General features: G+C 54.1%; 1 protein-coding gene across 9 annotated transcripts in view; it reads right to left on the bottom strand.

Moving 5' to 3' along the window:
- Window positions 1–964: 964 nt before the first annotated feature.
- Window positions 965–16,235, bottom strand: part of UBE3B (ubiquitin protein ligase E3B) — a 47,253-nt gene continuing 31,982 nt past the window's right edge. For all 9 annotated transcript variants that reach the window (XM_044930044.2, XM_025267467.3, XM_006044825.4 and 6 more), the window contains 9 exons: window positions 14,933–15,109; window positions 14,714–14,824; window positions 12,768–12,905; window positions 12,348–12,413; window positions 9,114–9,172; window positions 6,137–6,319; window positions 5,539–5,650; window positions 3,851–3,943; window positions 965–3,044 (listed from right to left, as the gene is read on the bottom strand). In XM_044930044.2, the coding sequence (XP_044785979.2) occupies window positions 2,853–3,044; window positions 3,851–3,943; window positions 5,539–5,650; window positions 6,137–6,319; window positions 9,114–9,172; window positions 12,348–12,413; window positions 12,768–12,905; window positions 14,714–14,824; window positions 14,933–15,109 (1,131 nt within the window). In that variant the 3' untranslated portion in view covers window positions 965–2,852. The remainder of the gene's footprint in view (window positions 3,045–3,850; window positions 3,944–5,538; window positions 5,651–6,136; window positions 6,320–9,113; window positions 9,173–12,347; window positions 12,414–12,767; window positions 12,906–14,713; window positions 14,825–14,932; window positions 15,110–16,235) is intronic.

Raw genomic sequence — 16,235 nt, 5'->3', positions numbered from 1 at the left:
GCCCAAGGTCTCTCCAGCACCCTCAGAGCTGCACTCAGCCGGACTCAAGGAGTCAGCTGTGACCTGTTAAGAGCGTGCTTGCAACAAATGTCAACCATCATGAGGGTTATAATGAGGAGGCTGCTTCATTCTGACTCCACGCTCCGAAGGCTGGAGAGAACCACGGTTCCCGTCTGGGCCTGAGAGCAGCCCCTTCTCAGAGTTACTCTCGATTCCTCTTGGGAGGCGGTGCCCCAGCTGTCAGGCTTTTAAGACCTCTCCTGATGCTCAGATGCTCCCAGGCCAGAGGAGTCAGCGAGAATTCCCAGGAGGAGCTGGAAAGATGGGCAGGGTTAGATGGGTTTTCTGCCAAGTGTAAACCTGGGCTTGTGCGACAGGATGAGACAGGGCTGGTGTGGCCTGCAACTGCAACCTTCGGTAAGGGAGGAAAGCTGAACGCACCCAGAGGAGCTGGAAAATCTCAGTTTGAGCATTTTCGAATTATCTGGATTCAACAGACACCTGTCACTGTATTATGTTACCAGGTAAGACGCGTGATCCAGGCAGGGGCTGCCTCTGGAGAGTGCGTGAGAAGGATGGGTCGGGGTGGGGGACATGGAGTGTGCCTAAGGGACTTGAACTTTATCTGAAAGGTGACTCGCTTTGTAGGGCAAACCTTCCACTAGCGCTGACCCTGGGGAGGCAGTGGCCTCGGCTGTCTGCCGTCTTGTCCTGAGTCCTCTTCCCACCACGGGAGCCTCGGAGCTCTTTAAGCCCCAGATGCCCCATTGTCAGATCTCTGGGAGCTCGGTCGAAAGCGCTCCTTCCTGACATGAGAAACAGAACAGAGGGACTTCCCTGGTGGTCCAGTGGTTTCAGACTCTCGAGCTTCCATTGCAGGGGGTGCAGGTTCAATCCCTGGTCGGGGAACTAAGATCCCACATGCCACCAGGCATGGACCAAGGAAAAAAAAAAGCTGCCGCTGTGTGCTGAAATACAAATTTAATAAAGTCTTTGATCATGTTTTAATCCATAAGTTATCTATGAAAACAACCCCATCCCCCACAACTTTTTAGAGCCATTAAGAGCCATCACGATGTCTGTGAACACCAGCTACAGAAGGACAGATTCGGGGCTTCATTAGCGCAATTCTGCCAGCAGGAAGTTAAACGAATTACAAACTACCCCTCTTCATCAAAAGGGCGGCGCTGACGTTGGCGCACAGAAACCACTCTGCGATCCCACCTGGCGGACTCCTAGGGAACGCACAGCACACCTCTTCATGTAGCTGACGGCCCTTCAGGCCCCGGCACAAACGTACCCACCTGCCCAGAGCACAACACACACGTGTAGAAGAGAGTTTCAAAGCAACTGAGTGTTTAGACAGTGGCAAGTCCACAGAATCTGAGGTTACTAACATATCTTAAATAATAATAACAAATTCCTGCCTGTCCTTAGATTTCTTGCCGTCTTCCCATCAGGGAAAACACGCACTCTGGTTTTTAGAAGCCTGGGGCTCTAACAGGGCCAGCCTGGGCCTGGGCAGGACGCCACTACCTGGCTGAGACCCCCTGCCAGGGGCCACAGAGATAGGTCCTGCCTGCTTTGCCGCCAACACGAAGGTTCTTTCTGGAAGGGTTTTTTTTTTTTTTTTTTCCTCTCTGCTTGGAGGAGAGTTATATGGCGTGCCCTCCACTGGCTCCGCAGGGCTGAGGGACCGGGCACTCCTGACCTCTCGTCTGGCTTCAGTCTGGGTGGCAGGGACACACAGGGAGTGTGGTGAGGCGGGTGAGGGAGCATGGCTGTCTACACAGACACTAACAAGGCTTCTGCCTCGATTCCCTGGATCTGGAGCACAGTTCTCGTGACAAAGGTGAAGGTGACGGCAGATGAGTTCAACGGGTTGGACAAGAAAACAAAGCGCAACACCAAACACCAGCCTGGAGTGCCCTCACGATTCCTCGGCCTTGTGAGCCCCCATCAGCGTCAAGGGCTCCCGGTGCCGAGGAAGGACGGGGAGCAAGACCCACGTTTCTGAGGACTTCTACCATCTATGGGGTGAAGCCACTGCCAGACAGGACAGGGACCTTCAGCTGGTTTGTGTCCCTCGCTGGACTATAAGGGTGGCCAACAAGCAACCAGCGCCTGCTGGAAACAGCTGCTCTTAAGGACTGACGGGTTCTCTCTCCCAAGCTCAGGATGCCGACGTGAGTGCCCAAGATGGAAGCGGGCTGCCGAGGACTCGGGAGCCCCTGAGGGGAGAGCGGGCAGGGGGCCGCCGCTGTGGGAACACGGGGCTCCCAGGTGGGAACAGCACCCCCAGCCCCCGGTGCCCCATGGTCTCCCTGGCAGGTGCCTCTGCTGCCCTGGGAGCCGGCGGGCCTGGCTGGCTGCAGAGAGCCCGCCGCGGAAGGGCTGGAGGTCGAGACTGTCGGGTGCATAGAGGCGTGGTGAGGCCTTACCTGAGAGTTTTCAGAAACAGAAGGGAAGCATCTCCCGCCTGGTTGGCTTGGTGGGTTCAGGCCCACACCCTGAAAACCACTCTGGAGCCTGGGGGTTCCTGGGACTTGTTCATGCACGGCTTGCTCAGGAAGTTAAGGACCAGAAAGACTCACAAAAAGACCAGACTATCAAAAAGAGAAGCCCGGCTGCCGTCACAGGCCCAGGCATGAGGCCCTTGGAAAGCAGGAAAGAGGGACTGATGATGGCCGAGTCTGGAGGTTTATTTCCAACACCCGCTTCCCGTTAGTGTCATCTGGAGAGCGCTGGGTCGTGTCCTCATGTGCATCCAAGTTCTTGAGGCCACAGGGGCGTCTCATGGCTATAGAGAAGGGCCGAGGCTGCCTGGGAGCCTCGAGTCGGCAGGGTGGGGGCTAGGAGAGCTCAAAGCCCGTGTTCATGCTGATGGCGTAGCGTAGCTTCTCCCGCAGGACGCTCTTCTTGCTGTAGTTGGGCAGCTTGAGCAGGTTGAAGCAGGTGGAGGAGGTGGGCAGGCGGCCGCCCGGCTCCCGCTTGCGGATGGTGAAGAAGCCCCGGAGGACGCTGCCCAGGGTGTCCCCCGTGTCCTGCAAGCAAGCACAGCCCACAGCCTTGGGTTGGGGCGGGGGGCGCCCTGGGAGAGGGTCGGGCTGGTCCCCCTGAGGAGGATAACTGGAGAGATGGGTGCCCGGAAAGTGAGCCTGACTCCTCAGGTGCCCTGCAGAGGGGCCTGCATGAAGCAGCTCTGAGAAACAGGGCCTTCTGGTCAACTGCTAACTATCAGTCAACCAATTCTCAAAGAGCCGGAGCACTCACTGTCCACATGTTTTGGTAACATTTCTGAAACAGCCTAGCATTTCCTCCCTGATCTTGGCAGCACAGACTGTAACTCGGGGTGGCCTTCCTTCAGTAAGGCTGTGAGAGTCATCTGGTGTCACCTAAGAGGAGGGTGCAGCGTGCAGACAGGGTACCTTGGAGAGCAGCGACCGCTCAGAGACCCCTGGGTTTTCATGGGGGTGAGAAACGTCTAACGACGGCCACCACCCAAGCACCCACTGTGGGTCAGGCAGCGGCACATGGAACGCGGTCACCCCGAGGGCGTCCACTCTCCCTCTGCAGAGGAGGAAGGTGGTCGCTGGCCCAGGCATGCAGAGCTGGAAGGTGGAGAAGCTGGACTTGAGGCCTGAGCTTGTCCCATTCCTGAGCCCACATCCCAACCCCTCTCCCACGCTGCAGTTCAGACCTGGAACCAGGGCGGCACAAGCAGCTACGAGAAATACCCCACAGGTATTCTTTCCCAAGGGAGTCATGAGAAAGGGACCCACCCTGTAGACACGACCGGTGAGCACCCTGCCTGGTCGGTGGGCCCAGCCCTACCCCAGCAGTGGTATACCTGATCATCCGACACTTCGACACAGCGGATGGAGAAAGGAGGCTTGAGGTAGGCGAATCCCAGAAGTGGGGGCCGGGAACAGCTCGTCACAAACTGCAACCCAAGGCAGGGCCGGGGTCAGAGTGGGGAGACGCCGTCCGTTGGGGGTGACCAAAGGACAGCACCGGAGAGGGAGGAGGCAGGGGGCCTGCTAAGCGTGGCCGGGCGAGGCCTGAGCTGAGGGCTGAGGCTCCGGAACGCGCAACACGCCACCAACAGCTCGCTCGCTCGGCACCTGCCTGCCCGCTTGGCAGCTCAGGCACACTGGCATGATGCCTGCAGGTGGCAGGGCTGTCCCTGTGAGCTTGGCCTCTGACCAGCTCTCAACAGGCTGACCAATACCTGGCCTTGGGAGCCAGCGAGGCTGAGGGTGGACCAAGGTACTGGATGCCCCCAGTGGGGGCTGTGGGGCCAGCCTCGTGTCCCTGCTTCCGCCCTGGAGTTCCTGGCATCTTTCAAACAGCAGTTCCCAAGTCATTTTCATGAAGGACTAGCCCTACCTGGACAGAGGCATCGACCCGCCCGGAAATCCAAGTGCTACCCTGCCCAGGGAAGTCCTAAGAATCCCTTCGCTTTCTTCAGTTCAACATCAGCGCAACACTTTCCCTTCTCGAGGGGATCGGGGGCCTGCTACTGACAGCGCTGAGCTGGCGTCACGATTTCCCGGCAAGATGAGTGCTTGGGTCTTAAAAACAAAGATTCCCATTTAAACCATGTTATAAATGGTAGTGAGATTCCTGAGACCATCCAAAAAGTTTGTGTGTCGTGCTTCAAAAACCGTTTTTACAAACACTATTGACAAGGTATATTACTAGCCTAATATCCTGTGTTTTCCACCAGAAAGACTGTAAACAACAGACCTGGTTTAGAAGCATTTCCACCCTAAGCTGAGCCCACTGTGAACCCGACCCCCTCTAACCAGGCCTCGGGTACTGCGTGACTCCACCCATCTGAAGGATGTGGAGACAGGGGAAGAGTCTGTGCCCCTCCCAGTTCGGGCTGCTGGGGCCCGCTGCCTGCGGCCCGCTGCCTGCGGCCGGCCGGGGCTGGTCCAGGGAGGGAGGCTGCGGTCAGCCTCCTGGGATGGGAGGAGGATCGGAGGGCAGGGGCAGCTGTGGGGCTCTGCCATCGTTACGTCTCAAGAAGGCACATCCCCTCCTGTAGGAAGGTTCTGGGGCCGCCCCCAACCCCTCCTCAGTGTCTGCAGCCACAGAAAAGTGCAAGCCCAGGACGAGGGACTGCAGGCATGGGGACAGGCCACCGAGAGACACACACTCGCCCGCAGTGAGGGGCGTGAGCGCGTGCTTAGTAGAGACCTGCTTTCCTCTTCCTAGGAGGCGGGGGAGCCGTGCTATAGGTTGGCAGAGACTGTTTGATGCTTACAAGAGGCCCTGTTAGAAAAACTGATTCTCTCTTTTTTTCCAATAGGTGTGATTTTTAAAAATTTTTATTTACTTGGCTGCAGCAGATCTTAGTTGTGGCATGTGGGATCTAGTTCCCTGACCAGGGATTGAACCCAGGCCCCCTGCATTGGGAGGACAGGGTCTTAGCCACTGGGTCATGAGGGAAGTCCCTGGAAAAACGGATTCTCCTGAAAATTAGCTTCTGGGATGATGGCCCCATGAACGCAGAGGTAACGTATAAACTACCTTCAGAAACATGGCTCTCTCATCAGGCGTGAAGTCAGAGGCAAGGATATCCCAGAGCCAGATGATGACCCTGTGGCTCCCATGGAAACCTCCGTAGTACACCGTGTGCTTCCTGAAAACAACACAGACAAGGGCTCAGCCACACACGCTGCCGGGCGCGTGCAGACACAGGCAGGCATGGAATTCAGACAAGCAGCACAATGAACTCTGCCTGGCCTGGATGACGACCAGCTACTCTTATGTCAGAAGTTCATGCCTTCATAACCCCTGGTCCCGAAAGCCCAATGGGCAGAGTGTTGCGTGGCAGGCCCTGGTGCTCCCCAGCAGAAGCGGACAGGAGACCCTGAATCTGTCTCCCAGGACTTCGGAGAGCCCCCCCACCGCAGCCTCAGACTCTGCTTCCCCTTCTTAGTCTCCAAGGAGACAAGGGTTTTGAGCTTTTCTTCCAAAGCAATTCACAGGGAAGGCAAGATCAGGGAGGCGGAGTCTCTCTGGAAGCAGGACCCTGAGAACCCTCCAAAAGGAGCCCGGTGAAGGAGCAGCGTGCTTTCTGGGAGGCCTAAGAATCTCACTCTTGCCCCCTACACTCACTCCTTACTTCAGATCTTCCAGATCGATCTCGGCGTTGTCCCCAGAGATGAGTCGCTGTAGCTCAGGGGTCGAGAACATCCGGATCCACTCAGGCTTGATGATGGAACGGAAGCCGCTAATGAGGGCAGCTGTCTGGTTCTTGATTTGCGTGTGCATTCGAAAGTGGGCCATCAGATGGATGTAGCTAATTCTGTCACCAACAGGGGAAAACAACAGAAATTAACGGGGCAGGGCGGGAGGCTGACGACGGGCTGGAAGATGAGTCCGGTCAGCTCTGAAGCGTCTCTTACACAAACACAAGGAGTGCCAGGGCATTTCACCAGGACAACAGCGACGAGGACGACAGCTCTCCTGGACGGCCCACGGCCGGCCACTGGGACAGCCTTGGTGTCAAGGGCATCACCTCCCGCGCGCCTCCCCAAGCCAGTGGGTCAGACAAGGGGGTACCACTCCACCGTCAAGAATCACAGTGAGACGTGCTCCAGCTAAGGAGAGGGCCTTTCTCAGTACAAAGGGACTTTTATTTCATTTCATCCTTTTGGACATAAACCATTTAAGATACTATTCAGTTCTCCAGAGAAAAACTGTTTCATGCTGAAACTTTAGGGGATGTCCCCGGTGGTCCAGTGGCTAAGACTCCAAGCTCCCAGTGCAGGGGCCAGGATTCAATCCCTGGTCAGGGAACTAGATACCATATCTGCAACAGAAGATCCCGCGTGCCACAACTAAGACCTGGTGGAGCCAAATAAATAAAATAAGAAAAGAAAAGAAACTTCGGTCAAAATCTTCCTAGACTGGAGAGAGATCAGGCCATGAGAAGGCAGGGCTGCGGAAAGTTTTAAACACATGCGGCTGGCTGACGATTAGGCTCAGGGAGAAGTCAGAGCACCAACAAGGGTTCCTAGCGGCAGGTGTAGCTCACGACACAACGCAACGCCTCAGGCCAGGGGAGAGCCGCTCCTACAGGTTTGCCAGCACGGCCAATTTCTTAGCAAACCATATACTCAGAGACGGAAGACTGTGAGCCCAGCCCAGGTGCAACTCTCAACATTCCAAATCTGTACAGTCCAGATAAATCTGTTTACCCCATGATGCACAGATCTGAGTTACTGACCTTGGAAATGTTCCTGTTTTAAAGAAGCTTCCAGGGGCTTCCCTGGTGGCTCAGTGGTAAAGAATACACCGGCCAAGGCAGGAGACGTGGGTTTGATCCCTGATCGGGGAGGACCCCACATGCCTTGGGGCAACTAAGCCCCTGCTGCGCCACAACTGCTGAGCCATGTGCCGCCACTCCTAAGCCAGCGCGCGCCTGAAGCCTGCGCTCTGTAACAGGAGAAGCCGCCGCAATGAGAAGTCCACATACTGCAACCACAGAGTAGTTCCCAGGCGCCACAACTAGAGAAAAGCCTACGCAGCAACCCAAATAAACAAACATTAAGAAAAAAAGCTTCCATTGGCAAGCCTGCACGTGATACACTTAAATATGACTTTTCTATCACTGCTACTCCTTTCATGGGCTCGTTGAAGCTGGTGATTGACAGTTTTCTTTTACCAAAAAAGAGGCAGGGAGCCTGCGAGACTTTCCTGGCAAACACCCAGGAAGTGCAAGATCAGGCCTCACCCCGCAGAAGTGGGTCCTGGTGATGCCAGGCCTTTTAAAAAGCCTGCAAAACGGAATGCCCTTGGTCCTCATAAAACCTACTGAGGTTTTATGCTAAGAACAGGGAAGAGTTTGTGAAATGACCTTCCACGTAGGTTTCTAGGCAGGACAGGAACGTCACTCTGACTGCATCAACCCACCTCCGCTGGCTGGACATACAGCTCTGACCATCACCCCCATGCCACACCTGGCAAAACAGGGCCCTCCTGAGGGGGATACACGTGACGATGGTGGGGTCACTGCTCTCATTTATTAGGGCCCTCTGTGGCACCAGACATCCCAGAAGATACTCTGCGTGTGCTCTTGCGTGAAGCCCTCTGGAGGGATGGTTGCAGGCACATGGTAGGCAGGCTCGGGACCCACCCTGCTCTCTGACACCCCCAGGTATCTTCCTCCCACCCTGTGGTCCCTGATCTTTCTCAGCTGTCGTCACACAAAGGCCCTGAGGCCAAGAGCCAAAACTGCATGATGAGAATCAATCAATCGTGATGATAATTCAGTCCGCTGTACTGACAGTCTAAATAAATAAAAGCTACCCGAGCGCGGGGACTAACCGACCCGACCCGACAGGGACGTGATGCTCGGGATCCCCGTGACTCACCGGGCAGGGCTAAGCTCTCACCCGTCACTGAAGACAGCGAAGCTCAGATGAGCAGTTCAGACGCTCAGCTGAGCCTGCTGACAGGAGGAGAGTGACAGACTGATAGAAGGGCCAATAGCGACTCCCTGTGCCGGGCCCTGCGATCAATTAGGCGAGAACGGGGCTGGGTGTACACATGCCTGGAGGGGCTTTGCTCTGAGGGACCACTGCTGACAGACTCATAAAAGGCTGCTTTCTGGGACAAGGCTGCCTCGCCTTGGGGTCTCCCCATGACTGAGGACCTGTCTGCTGCATCTGAGTTCATCACTGTTGTCTTTTCGAGAACAGCGTTTTATACCATGGCCACACACCCTTGATCCAAAATGATCTGCTCCTTCGAGGAGTCTTTCCACCTCTGCGCCCTCTGGGTTCAGGACTGCGCACCCAAACGGCTCAGAACCCATCTGTCTGCACCTACAGCTGTCATTAAATTCCTAGCAACACTGCTGCCTGGGTGCCTCTGACCTTAGAAATGCTACTGCAAAAAAATAAATTGTCAATTCTTATTCTGCAAATCGAATTTAATACGACTTCGGCCTATGAACTGTAACCAGTAAATTCCATTATGATATTTATGGCCTCTTTCTACTTCAATCTATCTTAATAAATTATCAAAGTAAGCCTGGAGAGCCAGAATGAAGTCCTTTCAAGTGGTGACCTTAAAAACTTAATTGCCATACTCACTTATTTTCATTTGTAACAGGAATGGTCTTCCCTCCAGGAACCAGTTCATGGCAAACAAGCTGGAGGAGAGGAAGGGGAGCAATTACTCAAGAGATTTCTAATGAGGAAATACAACTTCCCGAAGACGAAAGGCGTGACGCTGACATCCATAATAATCACAGAAGGAAGATGAGTCATGTGTGGGAACAATCATTTCCACAGAAAGCCAGGGCTCAAATGTCAACAAGCAGGCCCTGCCTGACCAATAGGGCAGGTTCCTTCTCATCTCATCCTCGTTCACCCGTGTGGATTAAGGCTCCGGGGTGTCGTGGAGGGGAACGTGTTAGTGAAGAGCACAAGAAGATGGGTAAATAAACGGTGGCATGCTGACCATGCCCTGGAATACAGCGGCGCTATTAGAAAATATGATGAAGACATGACGCTGGTTCCAGCAAGGACTCATTTGACAAGTGGCACTTGTGAGCTAAGGAAAGTGTGCCCAGGGAGACGCAGTGACCCTGCTAAGGCCCTGGGAAGCTGGCCTCGTACTACGAGCTCCAGGGCAGCCCTCGCACCACATGCACACTGGGGCTCGTGCAGGGGTCCAGGGATCCAACTGGAGGGGCCGGGAGCCCTGTGGGGGAAAGCAAGACAGAGCGAGTCTAGGGGGAGCCCCTCTGCCACCATAACTTCAAGGGTCTTTTTTTCCCTGCTCTGCTCTCCGTGCCGAGAAGGAACAAGGACAGGATTCTGTTAGAGGTCCCTCCTGTTGGGTGGCTTCGGCCCCGTCCCAGGCCAGATCCTTCATTTGGAACAGCTAATCCTCACCATGGTAACAAAAAGCGGGAGTCACTGTTCCCTCGAGAATAACCCCAAAATGCACTGGAAGTAGAGCAGGGTCTCTGTGGGGGACCAGCAGGTCCAGGCTGGGTCATGGCAAGGGGAAGCGAGTGCCCTCCTGCCTGGCAGTGCGGGAGAGGGGCTGGGCAGGCAGGGGAGAAGGACGCGCAAACAGAGCCCCAGTCTGTGGGTCTCCTGGGGAAAACACCAGAGTAGGGCAGGTCTCAAGACTGAGAGCTGACTGTGGCTCAGATCATGAACTTCTTATTGCCAAATTCAGACTTAAATTGAACAAACTAGGGAAAACCACTAGACTACTCAGGTATGACCTAAATTAAATTCCTTTCGATTATACAGTAGAAGTGAGAAATAGATTTAAGGGACTAGATCTGATAGATAGAGTGCCTGATGAACTATAGACGGAGGTTAATGACACTGTACAGGAGACTTGGATTAAGACCATCCCCAAGAAAAAGAAATGCAAAAAAGCAAAATAGCTGTCTGAGGAGGCCTTATAAATAGCTGAGAAAAGAAAAGCTAAAGGCAAAGGAGAAAAAGATATACCCATTTGAATGCAGAGTTCCAAAGAATAGCAAGCAGAGACAAGGCCTTCCTCAGGGATCAATGCAAAGAAATAGAGGAAAATAATAGAATGGGAAAAACTATAGAGATCTCTTCAAGAAAATTAGAGATACCAAGGAACATTTCATGCAAAGATGGGCACAATAAAGACAGAAATGGTATGGACCTAACAAAAGTAGAAGATATTAAGAAGAGGTGACAAGAACACACAGAAGAACTATACAAAAAAAGTCTTCACAACCCAGATAATCACGATGGTGTGATCACTCACCTAGAGCCAGACATCCTGGAATGCGAAGTCAAGTGGGCCTTAGAAAGCATCACTATGAACAGAGCTAGTGGAGGTGATGGAATTCCAGTTGAGCTGTTTCAAATCCTGAAAGATGATCCTGTGAAAGTGCTGTACTCAATATGCCAGCAAATTTGGAAAACTCAGCAGTGGCCACAGGACTGGAAAAGGTTAGTTGTCATTCCAATCCCAAAGAAAGGCAATGCCAAAGAATGCTCAAACTACTGCACAATTGTACTTATCTCACACACTAGCAAAGTAATGCTCAAAATTCTCCAAGCCAGGCTTCAATAGTATGTGAACCAAGAACTTCCAAATGTTCAAGGTGGATTTAGAAAAGGCAGAGGAACCAGAGATTAAATTGCCAACATCCCTTGGATCATCGAAAAAGCAAGAGAGTTCCAGAAAAACATGTACTTCTGCTTTACTGACTACACAAAAGCCTCTGACTATGCAGATCACAACAAACTGTGGAAAATTCTTCAAGAGATGAGAATACCAGACCACCTGACCTGCCTCCTGAAAAATCTGTATGCAGGTCAAGAAGCAACAGTTAGAACCAGACATGGAACAACAGACTGGTTCCAAATAGGGAAAGGAGTATGTAAAGGCTGTATATTGTCACCATGCTTATTTAACTTCTTTGCAGAGTATATCATGCAAAATGCCAGGCTGGATGAAGCACAAGCTGGAATCAAGATTGCCGGGAGAAATACCAATAACCTCAGATAATGCAGATGACACCAACTACCCTTATGGCAGAAAGTGAAGAGGAACTAAAGAGCCTCTTGATGAAAGTGAAAGAGGAAAGCAAAAAGGCTGGCTTAAAACTCAACATTCAGAAAACTAAGATCATGGCATCCAGTCCCATCACTTCATGGCAAATAGATGGGGGAAACAATGGAAACAGTGAGAAACTTTATTTTCTTGGGCTCCAAAATCACTGCAGATAATGACTGCAGCCATGAAAATAAAAGACACTTGCTCCTTAGAAGAAAAGCTATGACCAACCTAGACAGCATATTAAAAAGCAGAGACATTACTTGGCCAACAAAGGTCCGTCTAGTCAAAGCGATGGTTTTCCCAGTAGTCATGTATGGAAGTGACAGTTGGACTATAAAGAAAGCTGAACACCGAAGAGTTGATGCTTTTGAACTGTAGTGCTGAAGAAGACTCTTGAGAGTCCCTTGGACAGAAAGGAAATCCAAACAGTCAAAACTAAGGAAATCAGTCCTGAATATTCATTGGAAGGACTGATGCTGAAACTGAAACTCCAATACTTTGGCTACCTGTTACGAATGATGCTGGGAAAGATTGAAGGAAGGAGAAGGGGATGACAAGAGGATGAGATGGTTGGATGGCATCACCGACTCAACGGACATGAGTTTGAGTAAACTCCGGGAGTTGGTGATATCAGGGAAGCCTGGTGTGCTGCAGTCTGTGGGGTCGCAGACACGACTGAGTGACTGAACTGAACTGAGGGCAGGTCTCAGGGAGCCAAAGGAGGAAGGGAGCAGAAAGCCCAGCCAGAGAAGCCCACGTACCTGACCCATGACATCCTCATCATATGAAAGCGTCAGGCCCAAGTCAGCGATGTCCCCATCGTACCGCTAAAGCAACAGAGAAAGGGACAAGGTAGGGGCTGGTGAGTCCTACATCCCTGATGGCTTTAACACTCTCCTCTGATGATGTCTGCTTGGACGGCTACCACTATGGCTGCCATGAGACTTGAAGCAGAGGAAGGGGCCCCTCATCCCCTGGAGAAAGGAGGCTGTGAGCATCAGTCTGGGGAGAAAGTGCTCAGGGCACAGGGGCCTGCGGTGACTAGGGAGTGGGCCACTTCCCCATGGCAGGCGATCCCGCCCTTCCCATGACAGCCGGGCAGAGCTGGAGCCTGCCTGTGGGCGTCCCTTCCCTGAGTCCCTACGGGCACTCAGCCAGGCCATTCTGCCTTCCACACTGACCTTGATGGATGTGAGGTTTTTGTAGAACTCCGAGTCCAGAGAGGGCAGCTCATCCACAGAGCTGTAGAAGACGCTGTGGTGGTGCCCGAGCAGCTGGCTCAGGAAGAAGGATGCGAAGGGCACGTCGACCACGATTCCCTGCCAGAAAGGAGGCGGGAGCTGCCACCTGCTGCCCGGGATCCCATCTTATGACCTCATCGGGGCAGCTCAGGCTGCAGAGGGGGCTCTGAGGGCCCCAGTGACACCTCTAAACACTGCCGAGATGTTCGCTCTGGACAACCATGCCCCCTAGCACTTACAACACTGCCGAGTGCCTCCTGGGGACCTCATGGCACAGTGGTTGAGGGCCTCGGCTCTGCAGCTGCACATCAGCACATCTGCAGCTCAGGCATCAAACCCCAGCTGCCAGGTCACGGGGCACCAGCTTGCTCATCTGTAAATGCGTGCCAGCAGAGCCTCAGCTTCAAGGGTTAACCAAGCAGGGTGGGGGAACGCTTCCAGGAGGAAGGGTAGCTGAGCGTGAGGCTCTGAGTACAAGGCCCGCAGGTGTGCTCCAGGGCTGGGATGCAGGTCTGGCCACAGGAGGGTGTGTGAGGGAAGGGGTGAGCGGGGAGGCCAGGGAGGCAGCAAGGCCCGACTGGGAAGTGCTCACGAGCCTCCCGGAGCCTGGATTCTCTTCCGAGCCCTGGGAGGGCTCCCGGCAGGGACGTGTGGATCTGTACTTCCTGTGGGGAATGGTTGGGAGGCCCTTGCAGACACTGGGAGTGTGCAGACCAGGGAGACGGAGAGGGGAGAGGCAGGCTGACTCCGCGACACCCTGTCCTGAGGATCATGAGGGGCAAGTGAGTGAACGCAGGCCGCTCCTCACTGGGCCCGGGGTGTCCTTGCTGCTGGAGAGGGAAGAGGCAGAGACTCGGCCCGGGAAGTGGGGGAGGACGTTTACAAAGCCAGGAAGTCGTGCCTTCAGCTGGCCCAGATGCTTCTGGGTCTCGTCACAGCTACACGTTCGAAGGAAAAAAACACGGCAAACGACCAGGAAGGACCTCGGGATTTTGCTTGCTTGTTTTGTAAAAAAAAAAAAGGGGGGGGGGATCAACTGAGAAGTGTTACCATTTTGCAGACGTGGAAACGGAAGCACAGAGAAGGCCGCCTAACCAGTTCAGGCAGGAGGAGGACTGGAGGGGACTTGGACTCAGACGGGGCCCCTGACATCATCATAGCAGGGACTGAGGCCATGGATGGGGCTGTTTAAATAGCGGGGAATGATGTATTATTCGAGACTCAAAGCATTTTTGGCCCACATGGCCTCCTTTCTCAGCCGGGCCTGCAGCGGTCTATGCCTCTGGAGGGTGTCCTGGCCTCCCTGGCCTCTGTGAGGGGTGGGATGTGAGTGTGGCTCAGGGGTCGGCCCCTGGGGTGAGAAGGGAATGGTCCCCTGCCCCCCTGGAGTCCACTGACAAGGCCACGAGGACAGGCGGTGATGGGCTGGAGCGGTGGCTTCACTCCCTTCCTGGGGAGCAGGACCACCTGGAGGCAGTTCCGATGGCTGGGGGAGGGGGGTCTCAGGAGAGGGGGACCAGGAGCCAGGTGGGCTCCCAGGGTGGCTGGGAAGTCCACACCACCCCACATCCATGACATCGAGGAGCCAAAGCTCAGACACCCTCCCTCCTAGTAACAGTGACGCTGGCAGCCCTGACCTGCCAGAGGAGGTGTTCACCCATATCAGCTCATTTACTACCTACAGCGACCCGATAGCCAGCTCTCTTATCTACCACCTCACTGCTAAGAACACGGTTGGTGCTGGTCCCTGTCCCTGTCCTTGACTTTATCTTCCTGACAGGTAATCGCCATTATGTGAGTCTGGTCACCTCTACATATATACGAAGCTCTCTGTACTTACAACATTTTATTTTCCATTTCAGCTCAATGGACCTTAAGATGTTTACCTCGTACACCGCCTTCCCCAGCATCTTGCCCACAAACTCAAAGAGCTGTAGGTAATTCTCATGGATGTAGGACGTGGGCGAAGGGTAGAGTCTCTCGTCTCCACTGGTCGTCTGCAAGGCAGAAGGACAGGGAGGGGCAGGGAGGTGAAATGCCTCCACTTTTCATCTGTCACCTTGAATCTGGCTGCCGTCCGCTGCATGCTCGCGCCCTTTAAATACCTTGAACAGATTGAGTGCTGGGTCGAACACTCTCTTGATGATCTCTTCCAAGAACTCCTTGAAAACACCGTCTTGATCAATCCCGGCCTCGTCCACCCCGAGGTCGTTGACAAACTTGACGCGGATGACGCCCTTCATGGCGTGCTGTGAGAGCTGCCGGAGCTGCTCGTAGCCGTCCTGCGAGGGTAGAATTATAGTCCATTAGGAACCCAAGGCCTCCTGCATAATTCAGGGCTCACTCCTCAAAGCTCCGTCTCCCCCGAGTGCAGCCCTCCAGGCGTCATTACTAAATGTGTCAAGACACACAGGGGCGTGAGGAGAGCCAGCGGTTTTCACCTGCTTCTAGAGGAGAGCCTGGTAGAAGAGGAATTCACTTTGGGGGATGTGGCTTTACCACTCTTGGGCAAGGGGAGACTGCCCTTGGGAGGGTGCCTAGAGTGAGATGGACAAATTGGACCAGATACTTGACGACAAGCTCTCGGTCATCAGGACGGGAGAGACAAAGACAAGATGAATTCTGGGAGGTGAATAAGAGAAGTCCCTCACCGCTCAACTCCTGGTACCTCTGCCCAGATCAGGAGAGGCTGTGAGTCCTGCTGAGAAGTTTAGGTTAGAACCCGAGGGTGCTGCGGAGCCACAGAAGGGTTTAGGCAGAGAGTGACATGGCTGGCTTTCTGTCTTAGGAAGATTTTCTTTTGGAAGCAAAGCCGAGGGCTGGTGGGAAGTGGGGAGATGGGTGCAGGGGTGATCCTGGGCCTGGGGGAGGGCAGGGGCAGTGGAAGGAGAGGCCTCAGCACCTCTGGCTTGCAGTCCACACCCGAGACGGAGCCATCGGGCACGTATCCCTGTTCAGAACCCAGGATGTGATGTCAGTGTTCTCCTGCTAATCACCACGCTCAGTTTCTCTCTTGGTTCTGATCTGCTGAGGTCTTCCTGGTGCCTGAGCCTGTCATTGAATGGATTCCTGGCATGTGGGCACTGACGGGCAAGTTGCTTAGGCTTTCACTTCAGAGCGGTGACTATAAAAAAACAGTGCTTGGGACAGGACAGGGCCCAGGGGTAGTCCTTTGGCCTGGCGTGAGAAGCCCCACAGCTTAACCAGGGACAAACCTGTGTCTTCAGATACTGTCCCAGAACAGGTTACAAATCAGTTGCCACGTCTGTCCTCTTATGCATGGCGCCCCCAACACATCCCTCGCCCTCAGTCACCAGCGCTGTGCTCTCAGATGCCCTGCTGAGGCCAGACAGGCCTCTCCACGGCGCCTGCTCGCCCACTCGCCGGCCCACCTGCTTCCCTGTCACC

Source organism: Bubalus bubalis, chromosome 17, assembly GCF_019923935.1.
Source record: "Bubalus bubalis isolate 160015118507 breed Murrah chromosome 17, NDDB_SH_1, whole genome shotgun sequence".
Lineage (NCBI taxonomy): Eukaryota > Metazoa > Chordata > Mammalia > Artiodactyla > Bovidae > Bubalus > Bubalus bubalis.
Note: the sequence above shows the minus strand (reverse complement) of the source record. Positions and strands in the feature narration are given on the sequence as shown.